Here is a 12,228-nt window from a genome sequence, read left to right as displayed (position 1 = left end):
AATGCTGAGATTATGTATGCGAAATGCTTTGCACACACTAAAATGCTCTTAAGGTACTATTACTGATTCAGCAGGACTCCTTGCTACAAATTATGGCCAAGACTTATGCCTCAGAGCTTGGCTGCCCACAGGAAGGCTGAGACAACCAGAATATTACTCTCCCACAGCCCCTTGCCCACCCGCCACTCACCTCTCGGCCCTTCTGTAAGTTTCCTCTCAGTCAAACCAGCCTTCTGATTTCTTCAGTGCCCAGCATTCCATGACTGAGCCTCCCCACTCAGGAGTTGGAATGTTCAGGAACATTCTGTGACCTCACCGGAGGTCACCCAATGGCTGGCAAGAGTGCCAGGAGCCTGTTTTGAAAAATGTATTTATGTGTTTTCACTATGTTAATTCTAACGCACTTTAACAATCACGGGCTTGTGATTCTGAACTTGATTGAGCCCTGGAAAGATACATGTGATGGTCCTAGGAGCTCCTTGTTTTCCCACACCAAGAAGTCTGCAATTTGATTGTCTTTCACTGTTTTTTAATTTGTTAAGTGGCCAAACACAGGGCAATCTCCAGGCGTCTTGCAATCTAGTTGTGTTCCAAATCCCATCAAATGCCCAAGTTAAGAGGAGGGCTTTATCAGGTTCTAAGAAAATGTCAGTGTCGGCACCAGGCAGGGCTCACTTGGGAAAGAATTCTGCAGGTGGGGGGGTCACCACAGAAAAGGCCCTGTTCCTCACTGCCATGCCTTAAAACTCTCTCTGAGCCAGACCACAGAGAAGGACCTCAGGTGATGTTCATAAGGGTTGTCAAGAGAAGTGGTGGTCTATCTGCAGACTAAATAGTGTGTCTGTAGGCCAGAGGGAGCTCAGCATAAGAACTTTAGTACAGCCTTCAGGATGAGGCCAATGGCCCATCTAGTCCAGCAACTTGTACACACCAGATGCCCTGGTGGTAAACCCTCAAGCACATATTTTGCATGGGGGGGGGCCCTCTAGGTGCCATCTCTAGGGGTTTTTGGGAAGACCCTTGCTGGAGACCCTCCTGCCCGTCAGCTAGGCGGACCCAAAGGTTTGGCTTCCTGTGTTTTTATGCATAGAAGGAAGAGAATAGACAGCTAGCTGTTGGGAATCCTCCAGCTTTCAAATTTCCGGTCACGAGCAGCGAATTGGGATTCGAGGGCCGCCATCCAAATCCAGGATGCTACAGTATTGCTATTTATGAAACACCCAGTTCTCTGCCATTTTTCTGGTGCTACATTTCCAAGGCCATTTTCAGAATTCCCTGCTGGTTGCAGCAACCAGGCACTGCAGACGCATCAAGCTGAGTTGTGAATATTGTCATTCAAATTTGAACTAGAGACTACCAGCTCTCTGCCATGGCCACTCCTTCAAAGCAAACACTGGAGTTGGGTGCTGGTTGAATGCTAAACTTCCTGGGCTTAGAGTTTTGTTTTGAACAATTGAGCAGTATATACATTTTGTTAAATAAAAAAAATGCTGCACACCTCTGCCTACGACTCCCTTCCGCTCCCCCTCTGTTCAAAAACCCTTTCCACCATGGCATCGTTATTTCAGTTTCAAGAAATAAAATAAAAAGGAAATGATACACTCTAGGTTATTAAATATTGCTTCTGTGTCCAGAATAACAGCTGACTGTTTTGTGTGTGGTTCATAGGCCCTTGATGGCTGATCCAGAGAAGGTTAGTTATCCCTAGGTCCCATTGAATTCAGTGGAGGCAAAGTGAGTCACACAACAGGGACATGGGAAAGAATTCTGGCTGGTTCATATATGCACAGACATCTACCCAGTCCACTCCCTCTTAATTGCCACCCTTTAGCAACCAGGATGGCATAAAAATGTTCTTGCAGTTGTATCAGCGAAAGCAGAAGGGAGTCTGTGTAGAAGCGATTCCGTCCCGAGGGAGAGGTCAAAAGCGAGAAAAAATGAAGCTGATAAGGTCAACACGGGTGGCGCTGTGGGGACACGGGTGGCGCTGTGGGTTAAACTACAGAGCCTAGGACTTGCCGATCAGAAGGTCGGCAGTTCGAAACCCTGCGACGGGGTGAGCTCCCATTGCTCGGTCCCTGTTCCTGCCAGCCTAGCAGTTTGAAAGCACGTCAAAGTGCAAGTAGATAAATAGGTACCGCTCCGGCGGGAAGGTAAACAGAGTTTCCGTGCGCTGCTCTGGTTCGCCAAAAGCAGCTTAGTCATGCTGGCCACATGATCTGGAAGCTGTACGCCGGCTCCCTCGGCCAATAAAGCGAGATGAGCACCGCAACCCCAGAGTCGGTCATGACTGGACCTAATGTTCAGGGGTCCCTTTACCTTTACCTTAAGGTCAACATTCTGGGTCCGAAAGAAACCCCAACCTTCAGAGGCCTCAAAGGTGGACAGGACCCAAAGCCATATAGAAAAGAAGAGTTTGAAGAAAATCTACAGAGCGCTGCTGGAGCTGCTGTGCTTTTAATGAAAATATGGCAGCTAAAGGAACTTCTTGCTTCAACTCATCTAAATTATTGGGATGTACATTTCAAACTGTAACCCTTTTATTTAGAAATGCCCTTTTCCCTTTGCAAAATAAAATATGCACCAGCAGAACCTTTTGTCTACAAGGTTCTATTACAAAAAGGGCAGGGTGCTTGAGGAACGCTGCTCTGCATGATATTTAAGCTACCCGGGTCAGTTTGCAGCAGACAGATTATCTTGGCAGAGAAAGGGTGATGTCAGACATAAAAAGAGGGCTGTGGCCCATCCATCCTGGAGAAGGGGGCCTGAGCACTGTTTTGCAAAAAAACAACAACACCCTCCTTGCCAATAAAATAAGTACTCATAAAGACAATGGGAATTCCTTCCAAGTAAACATGCACAGGATACACAGAGCTTTAAAACATTCTTCATCCGGTTTCTGCATCAAGGAACACCAGATTCTGCAACCTGTTTAAACTATGCATATGCAGCAAGCTTGCAGAATCTCTCGATTCATTTTTTCAGTGGTTATTCTTTTGTTTCTGCAAGCTAAGAGCGAGAGGTCAAAGAGCTTGACGGGATGCTGAAGAGCCTTGTTCACCCATGCCCCCTTTCGGAATAGAAGGTAATCATAGCGTTGGAAGGGACCAAGAGGGTCATCTAGTCCAGCCCTCTTAGGTCTTAGGGTTAGCCAAGACAGCAGCAACGGACGAATCTGGAGAAATTATTTTATTGCACAGATGGACATTTGGACATTAAGCAGTTGATATCATACCAGCCAAGTGGGGGTGGAGGGTATTGTAAGTTGCTAAGGTTGCCATGTGGCTAGATTTCATATTCAACTTAGCCTTAGGGTGAAGACAGACATAACACTCCGGACAGCCAGTTTCCCCCCTCCCCCAAGGTGTGACATCAGTTTCAGCTTGACTTACACACAAGTGAATTTATGCACATCCTTCCCCACCTTTCAGTATGTCACCCACCTCCCTGCTTCAAATGCTTCTTAAAAAGGCATTGTGAACATTAATTCAATTCAGAAATACTAACAAGTTGCAAAATTTTTCTCAGGGTTGGTGAAGTCCCAGGTGCTAGCCAGTCAGTGCTCATCCCTGGTGCTTCCCGACACACTGAAAACTGGTACATGGGCGTTCTGGTTTTTCTTTCTTTCTTTTCATTCCAGGACAGAAAACGGTACATTATATTTTAGGGTATAGTTTCACATCACTTCCAGCAAAACTTAAGAATGTTATGCCTGTCTTCACGTTGAGGGGTGGGGGTAGGGCTGGTCTGAAAATGGGCACAAAATGAATAAGAAGAATTGGGGGAACGAGCAATTGGAGAGAGATGGCATAGGTCAAGGAGGTGTGTGTGTGGTTTTGCTGAGAGGAGAGAGAAGCCCAGAAACAGGAAGTGGGGTAAGGGTGGGCAGGAACATCCCTCCTCCTCCTCCTCCTCCTCCTCCTCCTCTCAAACAGCTCACAGGGTCTGAGATCTACAGGATGGAAGCATCTCCAAGCACAGCGGAACCAGGCAGGTGGGCAGATTGAAGGACGCCCAGGTCCTAGTGCTTCGCTATGTCTCCTTTTTTGAGGATGATCTGCCTTTGCCAAGGCGCCAATTTTGATTCATCATACCCAAGAGTCCTTAGCTTTTCTGACTGCTCTTTCTCCTTCTCTTCCTCTTCTCGCCGCAGCTTTTCTTCCTCTTTTCTGTTGGGAAGGAAAAGGGAGGGGAGGCTCAGCTGGTTACCAAAGGCTTGGGAGGCACCAAAGCTAAAATGCCTGTTCATTCAGCACATAGGTGAACTGCGGAACTCCCTCCCACAGGAAGCAGTGACAGCCACCAACCGGGATGGCTTTAAAAGAGGAGTGGGCAAGCACATGCAAGAAGGCAACCAATGGCTGCTAGCCATGATGGCTATCCTCTGCTTCCATGGCCAGAGGGCAGTAATGCTTCTGAATTGCCATTTTCTGGATATCAAGAAACCCCAGAGTTAATGAATATAGAACAGAGTAACTATGGCTTATTATCCTAATAATGGATGTTCAATTGTTATTTTAGATAAAGTCAACATACCAGACGGTCGGAAGACTATTCTTGACACTGAGCAATAATAAGAACTGGAGAGCCCCTTTTTGGACTTTTTGTGTGGAAAGGAGAATGAATGAAACTTGGGATGTCTGAGGTTGAAGTTTGGGAAAACATTGCCTAGCAGAACGAGGAACAGCTGGATATTATCCTGGAATACAGCTGGATACTTTGAATAACCTTAATATACAAAATTGAAAGACGGAGAACCACAAGTCCTCCTTATTTCTCTCTCTCTCTCTTATTTTTTGTGATTTTTTTTTCTTGTCACCCCCCCACTTTTTCCTTTTATCTCCCATGCTTTTGCTGTTGTTTTATTTTCTGATGTCCTCTTCTCTGGGTTAAAGAGGGTATGCACAGGGATGGTTGGTAGGTGAAAGGCCCTGTGTGAGAGGCAGGGAAGGGGAGATCTCCCAGGGTGGGAGGCTGGGGGAAGAAAGGGAAGCTCCCAAGTGGGAGCTGGGAGGGTCTGCCCCCCCCCAATCTGTGTGAGACAAGGGTTAAGGTCTACCTTTGGGAGAGGGTTTATTTTATTTTATTTTATTTTATTTTATTTTATTGCCCCCTTTCTCTTTTCTTTCTTCTTGTTGTTGTTGTTGATGCTGCTTATTTAGATTAGTTCAATTTGTTCACTTTTTATTATATTGTATGTTGAATAGTTTTGATAATTTTTAAAAATAAAAACAAAACAAATCTGAGCCCTCTTTTTCGCCAATCCTTAAGCTGCCACACTTCCGAACCGGTCACGAAAGTAATGACTCACCGCTTTTGCTCTCTGCAGAAGAAAAGGAAGAAGAAGAAGAAAATGCACCCGTTAGATCCCAAATTTATAAGAGTAATACTATAAGCATCTACTCAAAAACAAGCATGGATGAATCTCTTCATTTTTGGCTTGTTCCACTTTTAAGAGAAACCACAGCAGTGTTGTCATTAATATGCCCGAGGCATGTACAGAATCCACCCCCTTCCAATGGTTGAGAACCTGCCTGCAGCCATCTATTGTCCCAGGTCTCCAACTTTCCTCATTTTCCACCCACAGTATGGATAATAAATAAAAACAAATAGGGCCAGTGAGAAGCTGCAGGAGAGATTGGCCTTGCCTGGCTTGCTACCTTCCCCTCCTGCTGTCTTTCCCCACCTACCGTCTCCAAAATGTGGCTAAACCGTCCCATGCTGAAAACACAGCACGACATAATTTAGCACCAATTTAACAACAGCCCGGGACGTGGGGTGGCGCTGTGGGTTAAACCACAGAGCCTAGGACTTGCCGATCAGAAGGTCGGTGGTTCGAATCCCCATGACGGGGTGAGCTCCTGTTGCTTGGTCCCTGCTCCTGCCAACCTAGCAGTTCGAAAGCACGTCAAAGTGCAAGTAGATAAATAGGTACCGCTCCGGCGGGAAGGTAAATGGCGTTTCCGTGCACTGTTCTGGTTCACCAGAAGCAGCTTAGTCATGCTGGCCACATGACCCAGAAGCTGTACGCCGGGTCCCTCGGCCACTAAAGCGAGATGAGTGCCACAACCCCAGAGTCGTCTGCAACTGGATCTAATGGTCAGGGGTCCCTTTACCTTTACCTTAACAACAGCCCATATAGGATATGATCTTTGATTCCTATTTTGCAAGTCCAGCCAGGTTGCAGCCTCTATTGGTACTCCTGAGCTGTTTGCTCAGTGCTGTGGTTAGAGTGGTGGACTACTAGGAGCTGGAAGAGACCAGGGTTCGAATCCCCACTCAGCCACAAAGCTCACTTGGGTGACTTGGGGGTGGGGTGCAGTCCCTGCCTCACAGGCTAGCCGACCTCACAGGGTTGTTGTGGGGATTAAATGGGGAAGGGGAGAAACTTGTGCACCACCTTGAGCTCCTTGGAGGAAAAGGCGGCACACATTTGCAATCAATAAAGGATGCCCTTGCCGACAGCATCCCTTGAGCTGCGTTTCCTCCCCCCGGAGCCTGCGCTCACCTTTCCTCCTCCATCTTCTTGCGCAGGATATCCCTCCGCCAGGCGGGCATGGTGGCCAGTCGAGCCTCTTCCTCTCGCTCCTGCAAGGCAAAAGAAGTGGCTGAGGGTTTTCCTTCTGCTCAAGCCTGCAAGAAGGGCTGGAAGAAAGGGAAACGGAGGCCGGAGAGAGAGAGAGAGAGATAGAGCAGAGAAGGCAGGTGCATCCGTTCCAGAGCTCCAAGGCTGGCTGGAAGAGTTTTGTGGCCCCAGAAGGGAGGAAGGGGACATGGAAGCTGAATTTGTCCCGGAACACTTACAGGGGAAAGCAGGGATTGGTGGGGGCAGCAGGACATAAGAACCGCCTTAATGGCAATGGGCAAAACAGGTGAACCCCTTTGCCACCCATTCTCCAACGGATATCTGCTCTGGGTGCTGATATCTGGCACCTAACAGGGAGATAGACTTACTTAACTACAGCATGCAGACCCTCTCCCCTCGGTAATCTGCTACAGAAACCATGGAATGGGCTTGTGGGTCGGGGTAGAAAAAGCACTGGAGATCCATTTGTTTTGATCAACTTTTCTGTTGGTTAGGAAGCTCTCTTGAGGCTGCAGAACAAATCTGGCTGTTAACCTCTCTACTAGGTAGCAAAGAAGGAAGGTGAAAGCATAACACATACACAACCCTCGCACTCAGAAAACCAGCTCAGGCTGCGAAAGGGAATTCTATGCCTTGCTGCTGCTTTGGAGATACCACTGGACGTCGCTTCACTTTGGTGCAATTAAGTGGAGACGCCTTAGGACAGAACTCTGCCAAGTTCTGCCAGAGATCTGAAATGTGTTAGCTGTGCCTTGGACTTCTCTACCCCATTGCCAACACTTCCTGCATTCTGGCATGTTTGTGGCTAAACTCAGGGCCACTGGAACTGGAAAGGAATCTCAGAAAGGAGGTAGGTGGGGAAAAGTTCAAGAAGGATCTAAACAGGGGGTTTTGCCCATCTCTCCACACCGCAAAACCTCCTTGCTGCTGGAACTTTGTGCACGGACCTTATTTGCAAAGGGGTTTGTACACGGAAATAATTTCTCCAGGATAAGTTGGTCAGAGCAACTTCCCCTTTGGGTGGGGGGCTGCTGTAGGCATGGCAGCCTTTCCAGGAAGATTTCACAATGGGGAACCAGCCAGCCAGGTAACCCTGCCTTTGCATGCTTTCCCACAGTGAGAGAACCACCAGTAAGCATTAGACGTCCCTGTAGAAAAACATCAGTTTTTGCTCCAACAAATGGAAGGAATCAGGCTGAATTTGCTGTTAAGGGTGTGAGCTGCTCTATGGTCAGCACAGTGCCTGAAACGTCGACTGCTTATCCACACCTCCACCTCCCAGTCTTGTAAACCCTCTGTTGTTTTTGTTTTAAAAAATATTTGGAGGCTTTGCACTCCATTTGACTGGGGCAGGTGCAGGTGACTACGGAATTCTATGCTCTCTTAAAAAGTGCCATATTTGGTCCCATTCTGTGGGTATGGCTAGCACTGGCTAGTCCAGGCTTCCTCAACCTCAGCCCTCCAGATGTTTTGAGACTACAATTCCCATCATCCCTGATCATGGGAGTTGTAGGCCAAAAACAGCTGGAGGGCTGAGTTTGAGGAAGCCTGGGCTAGTCAATGAAAGAAATATTCCCTCTAGATGGTACCCAAGGCAACCCTTGGTCCTTCTTCTTTTAGAAAGCTTTTAAAAAATAAAATAAAATCCTTTGTCTACAAGGCAGGCACCCCTCTAAAACTTGGACAAAATTTGCATCTGCACATATAAATCAGCATAGGCAAATGTTATGCAAATTTGTGTCACGGGTCAGGATAGGCAAATCTTGGTTTCTCTTAGTTTCTCATTTTTTCTAATCTGAAGTTCAGTCAGTTTGTGATTTCCCCCCCATTTAACCCTCATGAAAACTCACAAGCAGTGCGAATTCCTCCTAATATACAATTTTTGTGTGTACAACTTTGCCTAATATACACATTTTAGAGAAGTAATTCATCCCAATACCATGCATTTTTTTATTTAAAAAGTTCTTTTCTCTATCTAGCTATGCGTTGTTAAAGACCCTACCCTAGCATATACAATTTTGCACACATTACTTGGCTGGAGAAATGCATTGCAAAATTCAGAGAAGTTAGAATTTTGAAGAATGGCTGTGTTTCAGAAAAGGCGAATTAGGCTTTTACATACAAATCCCCACCCCTACTCTTAGTTCTGGGCCTGTGCCCCAAGTCCTTTATGGACTGAGACTCGTTCCAAATGCCCTTTCCCCCTTAAAAATCCCACCTAGTTTCTCAGCCTTTTTTGACAATATTCTGTGCTGGTGTTGTGTTGTTCAGCCCTCAATAACTAGGGGAAGGCGAGTGGGGATTGTCAAGAGGTCTAGGATGAATTGGCAAATGTGCATGTAAGTGGGAGGGAGCGATGTACCTTTCTAGAGAGCAGGAATCACATCCAAGCTTTTCCCCTCCCGACACTACAAGTTGTCATTTCTTAGCTGCCTTAAAACAACATGATTCTCTGAGAACAGCAGATCCTCTACAGTAGTACGGGGTGTTTTGTTTTTTTGGCATGGGTGGGTGTGAAGAAAGAGTAAGAGACCAGTTAAGATGAGATTGGAGAACAGTTTTGACAGTGGGGTCAGGGATCGTGGAAACAGGACCACAGTGAAAGAGCAGAAGATGGAGATGGATCAGGAATCCCACCACGGCAAGCCGCTTAGGTGGAAGAGCCCAGCGAGCACGAGGGGGTTTAGCGCTCAGCCCCCACAGAGAGGTGGGACCTAAATTCCTGGGAGATTTACTGCTGAGAGGATAAAGGGGCTTATACGTGTGTAGGAACTGGAGGTCGTACGAGGCTATGGCTGGACTCAGGTACAGAGCCAGGATTGGCTGGTAAAGTTGCAAGTCCAGGGGGCAGCCAAGGCCAGTGTTGCTTGGAGGGGCTGGGAGGGGGAGAGAGGCTACTTTTACAGAGCATTTCCAGGGAAGCAACAGAGGACATGCTTGGCACACTGAAGAGCCCAGCTTCCCTGGGAAAGGCTCCTGTCCGGGACCCTGGACAGAAGAAGAGCTCTGCTGGATCCGGCCCATCCTAGTCCAGCATCCTTTTCTCACATGGGTAACTGTTCTGAAACGCAGGCCCAAGGGAAGGCTTGTGGTTGGGTGCAGGGCTACCAAAGAAGGAGTCCAAAACCATCCCAGACCCTCCAACATTTCTCTGATGAAATTAGGGACATCCTATTCCATAATTCCATAAAGGGATGCGGGTGGCGCTGTGGGTTAAACCACAGAGCCTTGGGCTTGGCGATCAGAAGGTCGGCGGTTCGAATCCCCACGGTGGGGTGAGCTCCCATTGTTCGGTCCCAGCTCCTGCCAACCTAGCAGTTCAAAAGCACACAGTGCAAGTAGATAAATAGGTACCGCTCTGGCAGGAAGGTAAACGGCGTTTCCGTGCGCTGCTCTGGTTCGCCAGAAGCGGCTAGTCATGCAGGCCACATTACCCTGAAGTTGTACGCCGGCTCCCTTGGCCAATAGAGCGAGATGAGCGCCGCAACCCCAGAGTCGGCCACGACTGGACCTAATGGTCAGGGGTCCCTTTACCTTACTATTCCATAATAGTAAAATAATAATTTTATTATTTATACCCCAGCCACTCTGGGAGGCTTCCAACATGTATAAAAACATTGTAAAACATTAAACATTTTTTAAAAAAGTTCCCTATATAGGGCTGCCTTCAGATGTCTTCTAACGGTAGCATAGTTACTTATCTCATTGTTTGGGGGGGGGGTCGCATAACCCCATACCTTCCAACATTTCTCCGATGAAAATAGGGGCATCCTAAGGAAAAGCGGGACATTCTGGGATCAAATCAGAAACCAGGACAGCTTTGTAAATCTGGGACTGTCGCTGGAAAATAGGGATACTTGGAGGGTCTGCCAGCAAGGTCTCCAGGCTTTACAGACCTGGAGCAGGCAACCCATCTCCTTGCTGCAGGGTCCATCCTATGTCTCTTCATGCTGGGAGACCTGGCAAGCTGATTTGCTGTAAGTCTATGCCTTCCTTTAACAAAGCACTAGAACTGATCACTATGGTGTTTTGGCTATCCTTCTTTAGTATCCCTGCACCCAACCACAAGCCCTCCTTTGGGCCTGTGGTTCAGAACACCAACCAGCTACCTTCTCCCAATTCGGTGCCTGCTCCAGAAGTTGTTCTCTACTTCCCCTCATCCCAGACCGCAGCAGGGACTGATGAGAATTCAGAAATATCTGTGGGGCCACTGCTCAGGGGAAGGCTGCCTGCAGAGGCCCTTTCAGCCAGAGTAGGCAATACTGAGCTTGACAAATCAACGTAGTAGAAGGCAGTTTTCTATGTTCCTATCCAGGAGGGAATTCTTTCCAGGCAATCCACTCTGGGCTGGAGAACGGCAGTTCAGTAGGAGCAGAAACCAGCAAGCGCCAGTGGACTCAACAGCCTTGGAGGAATGGGCAAACAGGTCAATTTCAGTTTCTCTCTAACTCCCCCCCCCCCAATCTTAAATTCAGTTCTTCACATTTCTACATCAGTTTGGGATTTGTTTTATTTTCAATGTCCTCATCAGCATTTGAGCGCAGGTTTCTCTTTATACATGTTTGCAAAGCAATTTTCTCTCAAAAAATGCATTTTTGTGTGTAGCTTTCACTAATCTATTAATTTTTGTGCACACAACTCCCCCCCCCCCCAGCATATGAATCTTTTTTTTTTGTTCGCATGACTGGGAAAACTGCACTGCAACTTTGTGCATATCTGGAAAAATGGGCACATTTCAGCAGGTGCATCATTTCAGGAAGGGCCAATGAGGCGAACACAAACTTCTCCCTCATCTCTATGTGGCCTTGGGATCAAATCCAGCCAGTGCTTCTTTCTGTATATTCGAGTGAGGCAAATTCACACTTTCTTAGCAATTATGGGTTTTTTTCTGCATGCAAAGTCATCTCTTCCCTCTGCAGTAGTATCTGTGCTGCGGATTCAAGAAGAGAGGTTTAGGCAAAACAAAACTCTCTGCCTGCTGAAAGCTAAGCGTTCAGGGTTCTAGCCTTTGAATTGCTAGTTTTCTGCATGCAGGGATTCACCTGCAAAACATGGAGAGAAATCACTTATGTCTCGGGAGAGGCTTGTGTTACTAACTAGTTGCGTTTCACAGCAGACAACTGGGGACAGGCAGAAGGTGGTTCAGTTAGGACCAAACTAGACTAGGATCAAAGAGATCTGGGATTAAATATAGGTGTCGGCTTTTCCCTTAGTGGACGGCATGAAGAAACTATAGAAAGGGTGTGGGGAGACCACCATCACCATTACATGGCACTGGTAAAATAGATATTTAGGTGATCTGGATCTCATCTCTGTTGCATTCTATCCAAGTAATTGCCTTATACTTTCTGCTCTCCTTTCATCACTGTACTGCATGGGTAAGGTCTCTCATCCATTCACATTTTGAAATTATTAGAATTCCATTAGTACCACTGGCATACAGTGGTACCTTGGTTCTCAAGTGCCTTGGTACTCAAACAACTTGGAACCCAAACACTGCAAACCCGGAAGTAAGTGTTCTGGTTTGCGGACTTTTTTTTTGGAAGCCGAATGTGCTCTGTTTTGAGTGTTACGCTTCTGATTTGAGTGCCACACTTCCGTTTTGAATGTTACACTGAGGTCTGTCTGTTTTTGCTATTTAT

At 47.0% G+C, this 12,228-nt stretch overlaps 1 protein-coding gene across 1 annotated transcript in view; it reads right to left on the bottom strand.

Annotated features, from left to right (window-relative positions):
- Window positions 1-3,174: 3,174 nt before the first annotated feature.
- LOC307221958 (espin-like) overlaps window positions 3,175-12,228 on the bottom strand; it is a 117,521-nt gene continuing 108,467 nt past the window's right edge. The window contains exons 12-14 of the mRNA XM_079986897.1: window positions 6,509-6,588; window positions 5,312-5,323; window positions 3,175-4,169 (exon numbers count right to left, since the gene is read on the bottom strand). Coding sequence (XP_079843023.1) covers window positions 4,022-4,169; window positions 5,312-5,323; window positions 6,509-6,588 — 240 coding nt within the window. The 3' untranslated portion in view covers window positions 3,175-4,021. The remainder of the gene's footprint in view (window positions 4,170-5,311; window positions 5,324-6,508; window positions 6,589-12,228) is intronic.

Source organism: Podarcis cretensis, assembly GCF_951804945.1.
Source record: "Podarcis cretensis genome assembly, chromosome: 8".
NCBI classification, from domain to species: Eukaryota; Metazoa; Chordata; class Lepidosauria; order Squamata; family Lacertidae; genus Podarcis; species Podarcis cretensis.
Note: the sequence above shows the minus strand (reverse complement) of the source record. Positions and strands in the feature narration are given on the sequence as shown.